At 52.7% G+C, this 18,935-nt stretch overlaps 6 protein-coding genes across 6 annotated transcripts, besides 5 other annotated features; 1 reads left to right on the forward strand and 5 right to left on the reverse strand.

The window, feature by feature from the left end:
- Nucleotides 1-3: 3 nt before the first annotated feature.
- On the reverse strand, nt 4-672 carry EKO05_0004700 (uncharacterized protein; the record flags this gene model as incomplete). Its single annotated transcript, XM_038939369.2, has 1 exon — nt 4-672. One exon carries the CDS (start codon nt 670-672, stop codon nt 4-6), a length of 669 nt encoding a protein of 222 aa, XP_038799255.2.
- Nucleotides 673-2,256: 1,584 nt separating this feature from the next.
- On the reverse strand, nt 2,257-3,303 carry EKO05_0004701 (uncharacterized protein; the record flags this gene model as incomplete). The annotated part of the gene is made up of 1 exon (XM_038945640.1): nt 2,257-3,303. One exon carries the CDS (start codon nt 3,301-3,303, stop codon nt 2,257-2,259), a length of 1,047 nt encoding a protein of 348 aa, XP_038799256.1.
- Nucleotides 3,304-5,494: 2,191 nt separating this feature from the next.
- EKO05_0004702 (uncharacterized protein) lies at nt 5,495-10,349 on the reverse strand (the record flags this gene model as incomplete). The annotated part of the gene is made up of 4 exons (XM_038939363.1): nt 5,495-8,858; nt 8,923-10,023; nt 10,075-10,140; nt 10,198-10,349. 4 exons carry the CDS (start codon nt 10,347-10,349, stop codon nt 5,495-5,497), a joined length of 4,683 nt encoding a protein of 1,560 aa, XP_038799258.1.
- Nucleotides 10,350-12,215: 1,866 nt separating this feature from the next.
- Nucleotides 12,216-13,090, reverse strand: EKO05_0004703 (hypoxanthine-guanine phosphoribosyltransferase; the record flags this gene model as incomplete). The annotated part of the gene is made up of 3 exons (XM_038939378.1): nt 12,216-12,273; nt 12,327-12,862; nt 13,058-13,090. The coding sequence occupies 3 exons, from the start codon at nt 13,088-13,090 to the stop codon at nt 12,216-12,218; spliced, it is 627 nt and encodes a 208-aa protein (XP_038799259.1).
- Nucleotides 13,091-13,496: 406 nt separating this feature from the next.
- EKO05_0004704 (uncharacterized protein) lies at nt 13,497-15,401 on the reverse strand (the record flags this gene model as incomplete). Its single annotated transcript, XM_038939359.2, has 2 exons — nt 13,497-14,756; nt 14,811-15,401. 2 exons carry the CDS (start codon nt 15,399-15,401, stop codon nt 13,497-13,499), a joined length of 1,851 nt encoding a protein of 616 aa, XP_038799260.2.
- Nucleotides 15,402-15,875: 474 nt separating this feature from the next.
- Nucleotides 15,876-15,945: a tandem repeat.
- A 2-nt stretch (nt 15,946-15,947) lies between these two features.
- Nucleotides 15,948-15,979: a tandem repeat.
- Nucleotides 15,980-16,542: 563 nt separating this feature from the next.
- Nucleotides 16,543-18,730, forward strand: EKO05_0004705 (Flocculation suppression protein; the record flags this gene model as incomplete). Its single annotated transcript, XM_038939401.2, has 6 exons — nt 16,543-17,036; nt 17,090-17,188; nt 17,247-17,314; nt 17,365-17,714; nt 17,764-17,833; nt 17,886-18,730. 6 exons carry the CDS (start codon nt 16,543-16,545, stop codon nt 18,728-18,730), a joined length of 1,926 nt encoding a protein of 641 aa, XP_038799261.2.
- Nucleotides 16,679-16,707: a tandem repeat.
- Nucleotides 16,778-16,864: a tandem repeat.
- Nucleotides 16,905-16,954: a tandem repeat.
- Nucleotides 18,731-18,935: the final 205 nt, after the last annotated feature.

Raw genomic sequence — 18,935 nt, forward strand, 5'->3', positions numbered from 1 at the left:
GGCCTAAGCATCTCGTATCTCGTCTGTGCCCCTCAAAACTCCCTCGCTTTTACTAGTAACGAGGCCCTGAAAACTCCCCACTAGTGTGCGCGTAATATTGACCATCCTGTCCGCACCCACCGCTCCCTCACCTCCCGCTATGCCCAGCCCTTGCTTCAAGATGATCAGATCCGAGAAATTGGTGTGGTTGGTCCGCGCGCCGATGTTGATTTCCTTAGCCCAGGCCGACTGCAGTGCGTCGAAGTCTGCAAACAGCGGATCCCCTTTTGGGCCTGACGAGCTTAGCAGCAAGCTGGGTATGCGCAGGTCTGCGGATGAGTCGTTTGTAGATGCCGGTGCCCAGAGTGATCCGTCCATGTTGAGGGCGCCGAAGATTTGGTGTGTGCGGTTTGTCGTGTGCGCGCGTTTGTGCAGGATCTGGCCGAGTGCTGCGGAGCCGCCGAGTGAGTGGCCAATGAGTGAGCAGTGTGTTGTGTTGAGTGGGATGGAGAGGTGGGTGGAGATTGAGGGCAGGGCGGCGAGGACGGCGGAGTCATCGGTGAGCCGGTAGTCGTGTACGCGTTGAAGGAGCTCTTGGGCTTCCACGGTGTCTGTATCGTAGTCGAAGGGTAGATCTGAGATGCCGGTGCCGTCAGGTAGCTGAAAGTATGGTTGCTCGTACGGGTGATCCATGGTCACGATTGTGTATCCTTGTGACACCAGATCTGAAAAGAGGGCATGGAAGAGCTGGGATGGGGGTCCGGCGAAAGACGGACTGAAAATCAGTGTTGGAAGTTCCAACGTCCTCCATTCCTTTGAGGGTAGTGACTCTGCGTTGTAAGATGTACGCGTGATAATGTTGCGAAAGGTACCAGAAGTCCGTAATACGCGTCGTAGAGATTGGAGATACCGCTTCAGACATATTTTAACGGAGAATCTTTGTGCTTGGTCAGATAGTACACTTTGATTAGGATGGAGGTTTCAGTACCATTGGGAGCTTTAGGATCGTCCACTGCGATCTTCGGCAGAACATATGCTTTGGAGCCAACGTTGAACGGGCTTGTTGGAGGCGGGAGGACATAACTGTGCGAGAGCGCAATGATACTCGCTAAAGTTGCGACAAAGAGAGCTTGAGATCTCATCTTAATGTTCAATGTGAGAGGCGATATCTTGGCGACAGGCTCCAAATACTTACTACATGGTAGGCTACACCCTTTATCTGGGTGAAGTAACCATCATTTCAGCCCTATCGTTATAACCTTCGTCATTTGAGCAAGATCGCTCGTGTGCTTCCGTCTTATTCACGCACCTGTGTTGGAAGCCAGATTGTCGGGCGCCGGCAAACCAGGTAACATTGCAGAGATACAGCTCGATACGATCCGAACCAACTGGATCTTCATGTACGTGAGATTACTCCGGTCTTGTTCTAGGCATAATCCGACATCTGGGCATGTAGAGAAACAGAAATTCTCACGAGGTTCATCCTCCTGGTGACAGGGGTGGGAACGAATCTTTGGGAGTACAAGATACAGGATTAGCGCTTGTCTCTTGCAAGAGACGGTTTAGATGACCACTGCTTTCAATCAGAGATGGAGGCTTCCCTGTTGAGTTTGTTGACTGAGATTAGCATTGTGAAGTTGAAACTAGTCTTTCTTAGACATTACCGTATCCCTGAGCGCGGCAGTAAATTGGACAAAGAATGAGTGGAAGCCGGATGAGAAATTGTGGCGGATGGAAACAAGGACTTGACTTTAAAGAATGTAATGATGGTTCCCCACCATGCGTAATGAGATGAGATCCAAACGAGCTGTCAAGATAACCTTTGTAGTTACTACTACACTATCAAGCAGTTCAGAAAGATAGAGATTTAAAGTTTGGTGGTGTCTAGTCCGGGTCATGAAAGAAGAGGATGTAGACTACAAGAACGTTGGAAGGGGCTGAATAGCCTTGTTCAGATCCAACTAAAGAAAGTACAGAACATGAATGCAAGTCCTAACACCAATCCGCTAGCTACCCTCATCGGAAAGGTCTGTGGGATCAAGACTATGGCATGTCATCACCTGCACCAGGTAATCTAAACGTTGCCGAGTTTGTCAAGTTCGTTCCTAACACGCTTGATGCACAGTCTGGAGAAGTTAGACGGAAACAGTTGGAATCTGACACAGTAACAAACGCAAAGCAGAAGAAGCTATAGATTCAGATTGAATGTCTCTTGAGACCGCTATAAGCTACAACCGTTGTCTGTACTGAACAGCAGTTACGAACATTGGTCACACTTTATAGTTTCAATAGAGTCTCAGCGTTCTTGTACGCAAACAAATCTATCTCACCACCCAGCAAGACCTTGCTTTCTACCAGTTTTTGGACGAACTCCCAACCATCTATCATACTATGGTATGGGTATTCAACTGAATACATGATTCTCTCAATCGGGGTCACGAGGCGCAGCTGTTGGAAGTTGCGTACACTAAAAAACCCACTTGTTGTGATCCAGATGTTAGTATTCCAGACTCTATCGAACGTTGAATTGCTCCTCAAGTCTGTTCCATCAATTCGATCAATAAAGCCAGACAGATTCTCGCCATTGTGGCCAAGAATGAGTTTCAGCTTTGGAAATCGATCAAAAAGACCTGCGCTGTACAGGCGCAGGACGTGAGTCCCAACATCGACATGCCATCCCCAAGCATAGGAACTTAAAGCATCAGTTGTTTGTGCATCATAGTTTCCAACGAAGAGCGTTTGAAGCATCTCAAGTGTAGGAGCAGTGGGATGCAGATAAATTGGAACGTCGAGCTTCTCAGCCATGGCGAAGAGGGCATCGAAGGGAGCTCCGTCGTAGTATGTGCCGTTTTTCAGATGATTCCAGATCATTGCGCCTCTGAAGCCGAGTCGTGTGACAGCCCGTTCAAGCTCAGCAACCGCTTCCTCTGGATGACCCATTGGCAGGACGGCGAAACCAGCAAAACGGGTTGGGTAAGCCTCAATAGCAGATCGAACAGCGTCGTTGGCTTTGCGGCATCCTTCTGGGTCCTCGGAGCCAGAGCCAGGGAGTTGAGAGAGGACCTGGATGGAAAGGTTGCCTGCGTCCATAGCGGCGATACGACCGGCTCCAACGTCTTTGAGCTTTTCGAAAATGCCAGGAGGACCAAGCTGAAAATCACCAGAAGCAGTAGCCTCAGCTTCAAGAGATGGTGAAATGACATGCTCTTCTAGAGCAATGAGGCGATCGGGAAGATGAGCGGGATCGAGGGCTGTGTAGGGCTTAGATATGCCGCTCGCACCAATAGCTAGTGCAATGAGAATAGTAAAGTGGGAGAGATGCATAATGAACGATCAAAAAAGGCTTGCTGAAACTATCTTGCGGTCTGATCTGATAAAAGGTTCAGCCATAGATCTTATGTAGGTACATATGAACTGAAGCTGACTGCTGAAGGGAAAGTAAGAGTTGTGCTACTGCTGGAGCATAGAAACGCTCGAAAATTGTGAAGCGGTATACTGAAACATTCTCGCAGCCCCATAAATCTGTTGAGCATGAGGATCGCTTCCTGATTGGATTTTTCTCAATGTGCATTTTCGTGGCATTACCTGAAGCTGACACCCCCTCACCTTATTACCGTCCGATGGGTTTAAATCCCGACTATTTCGGAACTGTCTCACTACGTAGTCGTATGTTTACCTAACTAGATGGGTCTGTTGCATATTACATCTCCCTCGTCCCGCGGTCAATGCGAAACTTGCTGAAGCCTTGGACATTGACCTGTTCGAAGCTTCATAGACTAGACGGCTGTGTATACTAGAGCAGATAAAGTTATGACATGCTAATGTACTGTGTTGGAAGAGATGTAAGGTTTGGGATGAACTTGCCATATGTTCAGCGAAGGCTTTCCAAACTCCAGGCAATATCCGGATCTTCTTAAATTCTCCTGGCGTCCACAGTCGCTCTGTACGCCGCGAATCCATGGAATTCTGGCTCTAAAGAGGCTTATCTGACAACTTCTTTGCGCGCAGTCGAGTTGATCCCAGCGACAACACGTCAGCCATTTTCACGTTCGTGCTGGTCAGGGCTTCTCGACGTGCCATCAGCAGCGACTACCAGGTCTTCTTGTACCGCAGAGCCGTCAGCAAGTTTTACAGAACCCTGCTCTTCGTGGTACTGAACCACCCGCAGCCAAGATCAACCTTCACACCCAATTGCAGTGCTCGATGGAGCATCGCATCGTGGAGATGTGTACGATGAACTGCGCAGTAGGGCTCATCGAAATCGGCCTGGACCGCCTCTTCCAGTGCTGTGTGTCCGACGATCTTGCCATTTTCCCAGCGCCGGAAATCTATCCCCTCTGGCCTGGTCAACCACTTCTCCAGATATTGCATCACTTCCCAACGGCGGAGTAGCCGCGCCGAGTTTGGCGGAATCTGGATACCCGCTCCAATCTAATGTAGAGAGCATTCGCAGCGTCGCACCTGTTGGTGAGAGTTTACCTCGCCGAGCTTCGGAGCTTGCTCGAGTATTCGTACCCAGTGCCCTCTTCTGCCAAGTGCAATGTCGAGGACGAGCCCACCCAATCCGGCGCCGACAATGACAACATTCAGTCTTACACGGGCTGGTGTTGGGTTTGTGCGATCAAATAGCGCCTGATCGCGGGATGTTTCATCGGTATCGAGTTTTCGGAGAAACCTAACCAATCGGGAGGGATAAGATGTCGTCCAACTCAGTGCTACATCATCCTTTCTAGCGAGTGCGCCGTTGTCTGAATCGACAGTATGCTTTCCAGTGGTTTGATTCAGTATGCTAGACATGCTGCTTGGAAGTGCAAGTGAAGACCCAGGTGGAAGACCACAGCAGTATCGGCAGACAAGACACAACATAGATATGCAAGATGAACAGAACCCAGTTATATGCAAAGTGACTACAATTTCGCCGGTGATATGCGCACTAGTACCGCTTCGCTTCCGGGCGATAAGCCCGGAATCTGCTTGTATGTCAAGCTCAACACAATTCGGCTCCTCGTCTATTATCGGGATGACTCGATATCTGCGGCACACGTGCCCGACCTTCCGGTTGACTAGGGAGGTTGACTAGGGAAGCCGATGAGGGCATGAGACGTTATTACACACGACAACACCCCGCTCGGAGCAACTATGTTGGACTTGACGTTGAACTTAAGCTCTCCCGTATGATATACCGTCTGATAAGGTACAGTTCTGAGTGAGGATGCAGTTACATGTACCTCTGTTTCGGGTATTCATAATCCTAGCTTCGTTATCGATATGAATGGAACCATCATCTTGGAGCCATAATTGAGGTCTTTCTCGTTGAGCTCAGCCAAACTTTACGAATTAGGAGTCTGTAATAGTATCGGCAGCCTTCTCAATATTCACTCGCCACTCACGAACAAGGCAGCGCTAGAGGGTAGGTTTGCTCAGAGAAGAAGTATCGTCATCAGTAGTCTTGGGTAGATTGGTAAGCTTCTTTTAAATTTATGTTGTTACAATTCATACTTAGGTATAATTATATCTATGCAGCTGTAGCTGTACTGCTCGCCGTACCGTTACTAAAGTACGCACAATGAATAAGATACGTGGAAGTCTCGGCGCCGAACCCTTCCAAAACAACCGCATTGATAGCGGCCAGAGAGAAAGCGCTGTTTTTCATCGACGTGTAGGCCGAAAGCGGAATACGCAGAACAACAGGACTACCGTTCATGCTACCGTAAGCAGTGCTTGCCACGCTGGCTCGCTGGATTAGCGGAGAGTCAGCACAGTCGCTTCCGCCACTCTGCAGCTGCACGTTGAAACTCGCACCCGCCTTCGCCGTGACGTTGAGATAAAGGAACTCAGACGCGGAAACGTCCGCACAGTTCTGGAGCGAGTACCAGTAAGATCCAGAGAGAGCAGGCTGCAGAACCAAAGCACCATCCTTGATGACTGGTGCAATCTCCATGGTTCCTTCGTCACTCTGCACATTGCCGTTCGCATTGCGGTTCACGGTTCCTGAAGTGCAGTAATTTAACCACGCGTTATCAGGGCAGGTGCACGTCTGAGTCGAGGGCGTATCAGCGATAGATATCAAACTGATGCAGCCAACCTTGACATTCACGTCGGAGGGACTGAAAGCCGATAATGCGACGCTGTTGAGCCTGCTCGAGTTCATACCAGGGAAATCGGAGAAGGGAATCTCTGCGATTTGGTACGAAGTGGCGTCGGTAAATTTCACGTATGAAGTGATGGCGATGGAGGATGGAGGCGATGTCTCATTACACTCATCATCCGTCTGCCAGCGCATTGAGACCTGGAAAGTGGTGTCTGCGGGTGCTGCGATGGAGAGTTGAAGTCCAGTCGCGTTCACCAAGTTTGCATCGTAGCATGTGCTAGAACCAAATTGAGAGTACCAGTACGCACCGCTGCTGGCACCCATGCTGAGTGAGCCATCGCTACTGACGGAGTATGATGCAAGAGATTCCTCATCAGTCATCTGACCAATGAGTCGGTTCGTCCGCGGGATTTCTGATACGAATGTGCAAGTATTCAGGATGGTGCCTGAGCAGAGCCCGCAACCAGGGCTATCGGCCGGTCCTACGAAGACCAAGGAGTGAATACGGTAAGTTGAGCCGGGAGAACTGAAGTTGGTCATGACAAATGACTGGAGGTAGTTTTGGTCGAAGGTAGCTGGAAAGCGAGAGAAAGGAATTGTGATCTGTGTCGACGCGGCATTGAAGGTGACCGGAATGTAAGACGTGACTACGTCAGTGTTGCAGTTCCCACTACCATATTTGAACCCAACATCCGCGGTTGCGCCTTGTGGGCCTGAAACAGTAAGGGCGATCGCGTCATAAGAACTGTTCACCGCTGCGCAGCCGGAAGGCTGTGCAAGCGACGAGTAGAAGTAAGATGTTGCATCGTTAGGGACGAGGTCGATGGACCCACTGGCAATCTGCTTGTAGGATTTCATCGTGTTGTCATCTGAGAAAGGAGCACCCAGGGCATTGGTCTGCGTTTTGAACTCAGTCGGATCGCAGAAGTCTAGCACGACATAGCCAGAGGCGGTCGCGCAGCGCGAACTGGAACCATCTGAGGAAGATCCGCCCAGAAGGGAGATCCATCGCACTGTGAAGTTACTGGCTGCAGCACCACCATTGGGTGTAAAGTTACGCAGTGTAATGCGGCTGACGGAGTCTGTGTCGAGTCCTGAGAATGCTGAAAGGGGGATTGTGATGTTTGCGAAGTTGTCCTGGCTTAAGGTGGCGTAAGATCCAGTGTTGACGGTGGAAGTAGTATCAGCACCCGAGGTCACGACCACATCGAAAGAGCCACCGGAGGGACCACGTGCGTTAAGAGAGACTGCAGTGTAGTCGGTGGCGTTCAAGTTGACTCCGTTGATAGCAGTGTCGGAATAAAAGTACGAGTCTGCGCTCGAAGGCAACAACTGCATTCTGCCCAGCTCCGAGAGCTTTGCAAAAGTCATAGAATTGTTGTAGTCAGTCTGGCCAAATATGTTGTTGATTCCATCGATCCATCGATCAACGTTCTGGAATGACTCAATTGCAAGGCCTTGAGTACGATCTTCTCCTGGGGCTGTCACACATCGCTTCTGCATCTTGATGTTGTCGATGTAGATAGGTGTCTGAGCTGGCGAAATGTTGCCAATACGAATGCCGCGAACGTGAAGCAGATCCTGCCCCTGGAAATCCTGTAACGGTATGGTGATGGTATGGTTCAAGCCATCGGCAGCTGCATATTTCGTTACGTCCAAGTACGTGGCACTTGGCTCTTCAACATTGCACCCGGAATCGTAAGAGACGAGTTGCACGTAAAAGGTGGACCCTGGGGGGGCGACCATGTCAAAGTATAGATGCGTGTAAAGCGTAGCGTCGAAGCAGAATCGCGAGACCTCGGTGTAGTACGAGTTGACGCCGCTGTTCGTGGTTGCGGTGAGCTGCAAAGTGCCATCCACATTGTTGGAGGCAAGTCCAGTTGCAACTGTTTTCAGGAGAAGTAGGTTGACGTTGTTGTTGCCGAAGTAAAGTTCCAGAAAGTCGTCGATCATGACGTCCCACGCTATGCATTCGGAGTCTCCGATCGGTTGTGGCGTGAAGTCGGGGCACGTGGAAGCGGATGCGTCGCTTGAGCCGACGTTGAAAGTAAGCGTGTAGAGTCCCTTTGCCGTGTTTCGCAGTACCACTGCATTTGTCGTCCCATCGTACGAAAGTTGCTGGCAGACGGAGAGGGAGCCTGTGGCAGACTGTATGGCATAGTTTCGAGGCACCTGCAGAGTGAGCCCTTCCGTAGTGCCGTCTAAACGGACCGTCATCGTCGCAGATGAGTCATCTGCCGCTGTGATGTCCACAACGGCGCGGTCCCGGTTGGTCCACCAGTTGGCTATTCCTGTCTGGTTGAAAAAGACTGCGAAAGGACGCACCGTGTCGTGAAGCGCGCGCTGGATCTGAATCTTGTCGAGCACCGCGTCTGAAGGGTGAATCAGTATGTTATAGTGACCGCCATACCGTGCCATTTTCTTGATATCAATGATTTGATTTGAGAAGTCCGAACCTGGAAAGTCGGCACTGCTCATGTTTCCGTCACCGTCAGACCATTGGAGTGGAAATTCGTAGTATGGGAGCTCCTGGAATGACTCGCGGTTATGCGTGACTTGGAACGGAAGGTGGGTGAGGTGAGAATTGCCTGAGCATGAAGAGCCTCCGATGATTCCGTTCGCCACGCAATGCGAGGCTTGGTACTTGCTCCACGCCAGGTTTCCCGGACGATAGGTCGTCATGTTGTAGTTGGTTTTGAATTCATCATGGAGTATGTGTCTAATCAAATAGGCACTCACACGGACCTCTCCCGACGCAGAAGCACCTGATGTGTAGAATGAGAGTCCGCTGCAGAGGTGAAAGTATGAAGTCAGTGTATGTCTTCAATGTGTTTCGTGCATTCGGAACTTACCTGGTACCTCCCATAACGCATTTATCGCCATCGGGGGGTGTCCCGTCAGCGTTGGGTCCGCATTGGTGGATATACGGTGCGTACCCTGCATTGCTCCCTTGGATGAATTGTTCCTGGAGAGTGCCATAGGAAAACTCGGCCGCGCTCGGTGAATGACTGACAGTGTGACTACCAAAGTCGATGTATGGGTACCCATCGGGAGCCACTCGGAGCCCTGAGATCTGGTAGATGTATGGAACGCCATACTGGAAGTATGCGTTCTCATAAGCATCGGTGATGTATTTGGTGTGGAGGTTCAAGTTACCCGCGGCACCTCTGTCTTGTGCGGCGGCCGCCATACCCTGGCCGTGCGGATATGAGACGTAGGTGTCGATGTCCCAGGTAGTGGTGAATGCGAGCCCCTTGTTGTATGGGACCGTCCACAGGCTCACAAAATGAGGACTGGTAGTGACGATGTTTTTGATGACGCGCGTGCCGATATCATACCCGGGGTAGTAATGTCCATCGTACCATGGCGAGTATCCACCGCCCTCATTCTGAGCCTGGATGAACAGATACCCGAGATCCATCCCGAAGCTGTACACGTACCCACTCGCGCCCGAGGGTTGATGCTTGACAATTGCCGCGCTTGCAGCAGATGTATCTACACTGTCCACACCGTTGTTCCGAACCAGATATCTGCCAAGTGTTTGGGAACCGCTGACAGGCGTGTAGCCAACATTGATAAGACCACTCTCCGTGTAGTTATCATAAAACGGCATGTTTACGTCATAGAATTCTGTAAAGTCGAACCCTTGGAGGGCCTGCACAGGCGTCTCGGTATCCGTCAACTGCAGGACGGATCTCGAACCGCTCGTGTCTACAGTAGACGCCGACACCCCTGCAAGAGCTTGAAGAGCGTCGGGAATCTGGTTCATGAAGATCAATCTACCACCGCTTGCCACAAAAGAAGTCAAGGTTGTGACATCCGCAGCGCTTGGGCTGTAGCTCACGCTTGGAGACGTGTAGACAAGCAAATTCTGGCATTGCGAAGAAATGTTCAGGGATTGGATGACCTTTACTTGTAAACCGACGGTCTTGAGAGATAGCGTAAGAGGTAGCCTGAGATGGTTATTTGTTGTACTGTTTGCAAACTACTAGGAGATCATTTACCAGTTGGGGTCTGCTTCATAGTCGGGTAGGAAGATATTCAACCCAGAGTTCGCTCCAGCTGTGTGTCTGTGGTAGCGCTGTTAGTACGCAAGAAGAGTGTTACGATAGAGTTTGCTTTCTGACCTTGATTCAGAAGGTACAGTAGGCGACTGACTGTCCTCTCCTAGATCTGCACTCGCACCTACAGGTCCCGTCAGGGAGTATATGTCGGGCGAGACGAAGGCCTGGCATAGTTGAAGTACAGCAAATAGATAAAGAAGACTTAACGAGCGCATGTTTGCTCTTCTCACCGAAAACTATGAACTGCAGAGAGACACAGCGTACCGTAAAAAATCAATTTTATAGCTGTCAGCTAGCAGAGCACAGGGCAGCTCGGATGGGCTCAGATACCATGTCAAGACACGCTGCGAGGGAGGGATAAGAGCGAGTCAAGCGAGCCAAGCGTTTATAAGCGGGTCTTGGCTTCCAATAAAAGATTTTTAATCTGCCCGAAGCTTTCTCCACAATGGTCCCATAAATGCGCATCCTGCTAGCTAACATCCATAAAATGAGAGTTAGGCAAATATTGACGTGTTCTCTCCTTTATGATAACGTGCGCCCCTTTTTCAGCTACCTATCTACTTAGCGGCTCTTGGAATCGCGTCATCCATTCGCGAAGCATAGACTTACCTCCTAGGTTTCCGAGGTTTCTATCTGCTTCATCTCAGACACTACAGCTTAGCCACGTAGGCTGAATTTCGAACGCTGTAAATTCAATTCGCGTCGATCAAGTCACTAGTAAACCTTTTTTTTCCTACTTCTAGTAATTAGACGAGAGATGAAAATCCCAAGCACCAAAACAGGCGCCCAGGAAATTAGCACGAGAAACGGACGATGGCATAAAGGGGGTGCATGTCGTATAGAAGCAGCCAAATTGCGAAAATCAAACCCGAAACACAGACTTGGAGGAGACGTCGCGCAATCCTACCAATCCCTTGAATTTTCTTTTCCCTCCTCACAGCGAGGCTATCGAGGTGCCGGCATTTAATTCGCGTTGTCGATTCCGTGTGGATTCAGACGGAGCCTACTTCCTAGTGCTGTCGTTGGATGTGTTCAGTAGATCCTCAGGGTCGCGTTCTGTCTTCCACGCTAAGACACAGACAGCATAGCTCACCTGTGGCGAGCGGACACTTTGCATCTGTCATCCATCACCGGATTGTTCTTGCTCGTTCGCAATGGCCTTTCAACTGACCTTCAACTCTCTCCAGAGCAGCTCTTAGTCATTGTCTCAGGCTGTTGGCGTATCGATTTTTGGTGATAACCTTTGGCAAACAGGGATGTACATTTTCCAGCGTTTACGACACCGCTTTCCTTGGTGCAGATCAATACCAGCACTTGCCGTGTATACCTGACTTAGCAACAAACACTCTCATGCAATATTTACGCAACTTGATAATTTATATTCTTTTCATAACTTCCACATACGACCATAGGACGTTGAAAACAAGGCTTCCCGTTCGCTCAGCCCTATTTAAGCAACGTACCGGCGGATTAGTAGTTAGGTGGGTGACCACTAGCGAATACCCGCTGTTGTATGTATTTTTTTTTTCGATCCTATACCATCTGTCTCTTTTTTGACTGCTGCTGCTTACACACTCTTGCTTATTCTGTACATTGACAATCTGCCATCTGTCTAGCGTACAACGTGCTGGTACGTCCCTGCTGGTGTGTTTTGCTGGTTAGCAAAAAGAGCTGGGGACTTCTTTTTTGCTCTACCTCTGCATGTTGGTGTTGACTACGAGCGTGCAATTAGGTAGCGGACTTGTCTGTTTTTATCGTGAAACGTGCAATAGGTATGCATGTGAGAACACTTTCGCACGGTTGGAGTCATCAGCCCTGGTGTGCAGGGTGTGCAAGCAAGTAAACGGTCAACGCCCAGGCAATCAAAGTGTGATTCCCATTCCACGTCTATCCCACGATATAAGGCTGCAAGGAGCTCGTTATCCAAATGACATGTCGTTGAAGATCAGTGCCCGCCAACTCCTGTATATCCCTGCCTGCAAATGCTCAAATGCCAAGTCGTCAATGTGATGCTTTTTTCGTTCCCGTCACCGACTGTCCGCTGTTCTCGCCCTGGTATCATAATCCGGATTTGGTCTGGTCTAGGCGGACTTCTTCTTCTCGGCTTCGGCGGAGAGACGGTCGTGCTCGTCAATGTCGCTATAAGAGTGTTAGTGACTTGACTTGGAGGGTCTTGGAATGTGGGCACGTACATGGCCTCCCATGGGTAGTTGATCCAGACATCGCCGACAGTCTGCGCGGCCAGATACCTTCCCTTGAGTGTCTCCTCGGGGAGAGTGCCCTTCTTCGTCTTGTCCTTGTTGTGCAGCACGAAAATGCTGAACGTGGTCTTCTCATCTGTGCGTCCAGACTTCTTCTGCGCCTCCACAACATCCTTCTCCAGCTCGCGCACCGCGTACTCGAGTGTTGTCCTTGTGTCGTCGACCTCGTCGACAATGAGCACGTTCTTGCCAATCAAGTTCGCCATCTCGAGCGAGGACAAATCAAGCCATTGCGTGCGGGTGACCTTGGTGCCGGGGACCTCGACCTCCGAGTCGCCTGAGCCGCCAAGCTGCTCGTACAGAGAGAGGCCGATGGCCTGGATGGGGATGTTGGGTGTGCCGTCGCGCTTGAGGAACGAGCGCAGAATGCGAGCAGGGACGTAGCCACCGCCACCGATGGCGATCATGAGGTTGGGCTTGAACTCGTCAAGGATTCTGGGTGCCGCATCCTGGCAGTGCTTGTGCACCTGCGTTGTGTCAGAGCGTTGTGGTCGTTTTGCGCGACTTGTAGACGAATCCCCTGGTGAAAAATATAGGTTTGAGATTTTGGGGCGTGATCTGTGCCGAGACGCATGGTGCGTAGTAGTACATTGACAGTAGAGTCAATTGTAGTACAATCTGCACGTAAAATCCACCGCGGCGCGTTCGAAGAAAGCACGTACCTGGTTGTATGTGACGTAGAGCTTCTCGACCATGATTGCGGATGTTGTGTGAAGGAGTAGTATGGATGAGGCGCAAAGTATAAAGTATTGAACTCGTCACTAATGGACTTGGGAGAAGAAAAAAATTGGGCGCGGAGCACGCCGACAATGCACGGCGTGGGGTAAAATTGCGAGGTCAAAGATTCGAATGCGAGCCCCGCGCTAGTGTGGAAGACGTTAGCTTGCGGACTACAAATCTCACCGCACCTTCCTCTTCACTCCTTTCGTATTTTCAACGGTATCTAACTCGATGACCAAAGACAGATTGTAGGCCACTTTCTGATTCGTTCCTGCACAGGCAGTGTTGTGAACATGTGTGCTGTTGCAGAAAACAACTATGAATCTTTGCTTAAGAAAGAAGCCTGAAGGTCTCCCGCACGTCTTAGTAGGACCTTTCTTTCTATCGACCTTGGCTCACGCCCGTAGAGCTTGTGTGGATTACCTCCCAGGATCCTACACCTTCCAATGCACCCTCCCTTTCTGGCAGCTGCACTGTATGATCGTAGCAACAGACACGAAAAGCAGCTTTATACGGCCGTACCATGTACATGTCGTTGATGAGTAGGTCTTCGCAGTCTCTAGGCTCTATTTGCATGGGCTCCGAATAGTCATGCTTTATAAGTGGATCGCAACGAGGATCACAGGCAGTACCCCTGTGAACGAAGATGTGATCCTTGGTGCCAGCCTCGATGAAAGTATCCTTCCACCAAACAATAGGGAGGCTGGTCGCATTTAGCCCGTGGTGATATGGGATTGTGAAAGAACTGAGGCTTTCGTCGAACTGGAGTGGGTGGATACTCTTGCCTTGCAACATGAACAAACCATCATGGCTCGCCGGTACGAAACGCAAACCTCTTCGGTCGCTGTGTGTGAGTTGGTCGTGGTCGTAGCCTTCGAGTACGTGTTCGGAAGCGAGGAGACACTCGCCTGCGTAAGTGAGCCGATAGTACAGTATCTTCGGACATCTGGGGGCATTCTGAGAAATAGCAGGGTCAAGCAGGCACAAAACAATCGTCTCACTAGCCGTTTGAAGCAGTAGGCCTACCTCGGGCTGATCTGCTGCGAGGTTTAGCTGACAACCCAAGAAGAGGGAATCATCGTAGCTGAGACTGATCGACCTGCCCTGCTGAGTATCAAAGTTCCAGATGTAGACAAGTAAGCCGGCCTGAAGGTATGCTGCGCAAGCTACTGTGCGCTCTCGACACGTAACGACTGACAGCAGCTTCGAATTTGAAACCCGAAACCTTCTCAATGGGCCTGTGCTGTTCAGTTCCGCGACGTATGCCGTGGTGAGTGTGGTGAAGACTACAATTTCGCCGGACGCGAACACATTCCGGATGCGCTCGCGGGCGACGCCGTTGAGAGTTTGCGAGGTCCATGACCTCATGTTCAGTAATCGCACCTGATGATGGTTTTCGTCGAGCCATATGAGATTATCATGCACAAGTAGTTGGGTCAGTCCAAGCTTTGCTGAGATTGTAAAGCTACTGTCTGGCTGGGCTGATCGAGGCCCGTTGCGAAAGGCGCGAACACTTCGAGCTTTACAGCGGCAGAAGTTGAGATTGGCGCGTTGAAGATCCACTGTGCCACCATACCAGCTGTCCAGGTTGTTCTTCAACACGACCAAACTTCGCAGTCTCTCGGCCCATGATCTAGATACCTAGAGAGGTTAGCGTGCAGTACAAACTCAGCACGCAACAAAGCGACTACGTACGAGCTGCAATCGCCAGGGTGTGGTTGTGTCAAGATACGAGAATACATGAGTGACTAGCTCCACGGGCAGTTGACCGATGATGTCGGATTGGAAAGTCTGTTTGCTGGCAAGGGACTTTACGAACCTCCACTCGTGTGGTGTCAGCTCCGTGAACAGAGTTTCCAGGGCGTGTTGCCTCGAGTCAGACGTTGACAGTCGCGCGAACGCTTCCGCTAGACCCGTGCTCGCCATTTCGGGCACGTCAGCAGCCTTATCCGGGGTAGCAAAGGGCGAGCAGGAGCCAGTTTGCCGATCTGGCACGCTTGGTGACGTTCGTCGAGGGGTTGGAAGAAAGTGGGACGGTTGTCCAGAACGGGCGGCTCTCGAGGATGTCCCTTGATCGAGGCACGACGGAGCCTTTAGGGCATCCTCGTGGCGACTAGCGCCGGTAGTTGCGAGGGCTGGCTGCATGCACATGACGGGGCAAAAAAAAAAAAACATCCGACGTGGAAGATGTGTGCATGTGCATGTACAGCGGGCACAAGGTGCCGGGGCGTTGAGGCCTGTCAACGAGGTGCTGCCATTCAGGTAGTGAAGTGCGCATATGCACATGGCATGAGGTGCGGCTGTACAAGGCTACCGGTACAAGCTGTTACGCTACGAGGGCCCGCAGCCAGACGTTCAACGTTGTACAGTACATGGCAGGACGGTTCCAAGACTGTTCTAGAGTGCCGCGGCCGTTTCAGCTGATGGGGATGCATGTGGCCGGCCGACGTGTGCGCGAAGCTTGAGCTGCTTGTCATGGAGCAAGAGAAGAATTTAGAAAGCTGCTCCAAGACAGCGCATGGCAAGCTTGCTGACAGTGGGCCAAGGAGCGCAAGCCCAGACCTGGTGTTGTCGTTGCCACCAGCCTGGCTTCGTTTGCTGGTTGCGTGTGCCCCTCCAGCTCCCGTGGCAGCGTTGGGCAGCGCTGGCATCGATCCCCTCGGGTGGATGCTTGTAGTCTTGGAGATGGGCACAGGCCACGCGGGCGGAAGCCAGCAGCGTTCCCCTCGACTAGCTGGCACATGTGTGTCGGTGTCTGTCTGTGCTTGTGGTTGTGCGTGCGGTTGTGGTTGTGGTTGTGCGTGTGGTTGTGGTTGTGGTTGTGGTTGTGTTTGTGCGTGTGCGTGTGCGTGTGCGTGTGCGTGCGCCTGCATCTCCTCCTCTCCTTTCACGGATGAGACTTTTTGCGACGCGCGCCCTCCACTGTCTCAGGCTCTCAGCAGCTCCCTTTGCGAGCTAGTCCCCCCACGCTGCCGGGCCGGGCGTGTACCCAACTACCTGTCTTGCGCTGCACACAGCCAGCCTGCGTGGAAGCCGTGGGTGCGACACATGCGACACACGGTGTAGATGCTGTAGAGAAGCCAACGCGCCCCGTCTGCCTCGTCCCTCCTGCGCCCGCCTCGACCGCCTCGACCGCAGCAGGCCCGCTTCCGAGCTGTTGCCCGGCGCCACGGCGTCCGCTGGAAAAGACAAGACGACGGGCTGCCCCTCCGCCCCTCTGCGCCTCTGCACCTCTGCACCCACCCTCTGCCCTACCTCGCGCACCCTGCAGCCCTGCAGCCCTGCAGCCCACGCCCGCGGTGTTGTTGCAGAAGGCCAGCACAAGCGCCCCGGCTCGACCGCGCTGTTCCAGGGCCTTGCCGGTCTAGCACCCCAACGCCCCAACCGGGCTGCCATTCCTTGTGCTCTTGCGCTGCACCTCCACCCCATGGCCTCTGTCGCAGAAGCTCGCCGGAGCCCTTTTGCCGGCGACCGCAACCCGAACATGCACAGGTCCATCCCCATCCTGCCCTCGTCCGCCTCCTCGCTGGCGCCCCCACGAGACCCAATGGACCTGACGCCCGCCTCGACCTCGACCTCGACCTCGACCTCGGCCATGGACCCGCCGACCTTGACTGTGTCCAGCCCAGACCGGGACCGACTCCTCACGCCCACACACCAGACGCACACGCACTCGCACTCGCACTCGCACTCGCACCCGCACACGCACCCGCACCCGCACACGCACCCGCACCCGCACTCGCACTCGCCATTGGCAAACGGCGACTCGGACACCCACGCGCCCAGCAGCACCGCCAGCGCCAACGCCAACGTCAACGTCAGCGTCAACGCCAATGCCAGCTCTGCGCCTGTCGTGGGCGCGGCTGCAGCTGCACAGCAGCCCAAGGTGGTGCAGACGGCCTTTATACACAAGCTCTACAAGTGCGTCCACCCCACGCGTGGGCAATTGCATGCACCTACTGACACAGGCGCAGCATGCTCGAGGATCAGAGCATCCAGCACCTCATTTCCTGGTCCAGCACAAACGAAAGCTTCGTCATGTCGCCTTCGAGCGAATTTTCAAAAGTCCTGTCGTACGTACCCTACCACCCCAGCCATCCCCCCCTCGTGCACTACTGACACGCGCGCCAGCTCGTACTTCAAGCACACAAACATCTCCTCGTTTGTCCGCCAGCTGAACATGTACGGATTTCACAAAGGTGGGTGACTTGCGCACACAGTGGGACCGAGGCTTGCTAAGCTCGACCAGTGAGCGACGTTTTCCACACAGGGTCGCCAGATTCGCCTCTGTGGGAGTTCAAGCACGGAAACGGCAACTTCAAGCGCGGCGACCTCGTGGGCTTGCGTGAGATCAAACGGCGAGCCTCGAGACATGCCCTCATACACCGCGACTCGTTTTCCACCCCCAAGCTCCCCACCGGCCCCCCGCCGACTACACAGCCCATCGAGCAGATGCCCGATCCCGTCGAGTCGCGCCTCAACGCTCTCGAGTACAACTTGCATAACATGCACTCGCACATACAACGCTCCGAGGACACCTGCGCCTATCTCAGCCAGAAAGCAGCCGTCTTGATGGAAGGCATGATGCGCTGTCATCAGGTGCGCCAGATTCTCGAAAAATATAGCTACCCAGCTGACGCAATCGCAGTGGAACCAGGAGCTCACCCATCACATAATGGACCTCGTGCCAGATCCAGATCACCCGGTGCACAAGAACAGTATGTGAATGGTACATGTTGCTAATCACAACCTACTGATCCCTCCCACCAGTCGCACTGATGCACCGAGACATCAGCCGATATACCGAAATGCTGCGCACATTAGATCAGCCAGAAGAGCCGGTTTCAGCGAGATCTGCGTATTTCATGCAGCTGGACAGTAACGGACCACCGCTCTCGCCACGAGCAATGCCCCATGACCAGTATCCAGACTCTCGACGCGGATCTTTGGCTGGCCCTCCGCGACAGACGCCTGTAAAACCTCCCGTCCCAGCGCACCTTGCCATCTCCCCACGTCGCTATGGCTCGATCGGCACAGGAAACTACTCACCGTCGTCAGCCAGACCGCCGGCGGCACATCAGCCACCCCCACCGCCTCCACCGCCTCCACCCTCCATCCAAGCTCCAGGAGGAAACGGGCGAAACAATGTGGGGAGCGGAGCCTCGCCCCCATACAACCAATTCCAGCGGCGACACACTTCTGCAGATATCCGCACGCTCGGCTGGCAGCCACAGCCCCCACCCACGCATTCACCCTACGCATCTGGCCACAACTCCACACAATGGCCCTCTTCACCCCACAGGCCGCCCATTGGAGGTGGCGACGAGCAACTCCGCAACGCCCTGGAGTCCTACCAGCTTCCTCGGGGTCCGCGTGGGCGGACATCAAGACAAGGCACGCCACCGGATGGTCCTCCCTCCTCTTTGAACCCCGACAGCGGCTGGACACTACCCGGAGCCCGCTACCCGTTCAAGGGCTTCGACACGCCCGGGCCGCCGACACGTCGCTCGAGCATGGCATCGAATGTTCACTCACTCCTGAATCCCGCCGAGACCGCCGAGAGGGCCGACGAAGACGAGCCCGAGGATCCACGGAAGAGGAAGAGGATGCAGTAAAAGCATGCATGTCACGCATTGCAACATTGTCACCACGAACATTCTCTACATCCCCACAAGCTCTGTTTTTGCTTCAGGAGGCTATGGCTTTGACTACTGCCCAGCACTTTGTTTTGTCTCTTCTGTCCAATGTCACCTACGGAGGCTATCTACTCACCATTTACGCCTCGTACGCGTGCTTCCATGCATCCATCAGTCCATCTTT

The sequence above is a fragment of the Ascochyta rabiei genome, chromosome 7, assembly GCF_004011695.2.
Source record: "Ascochyta rabiei chromosome 7, complete sequence".
Taxonomy (NCBI): Eukaryota; Fungi; Ascomycota; class Dothideomycetes; order Pleosporales; family Didymellaceae; genus Ascochyta; species Ascochyta rabiei.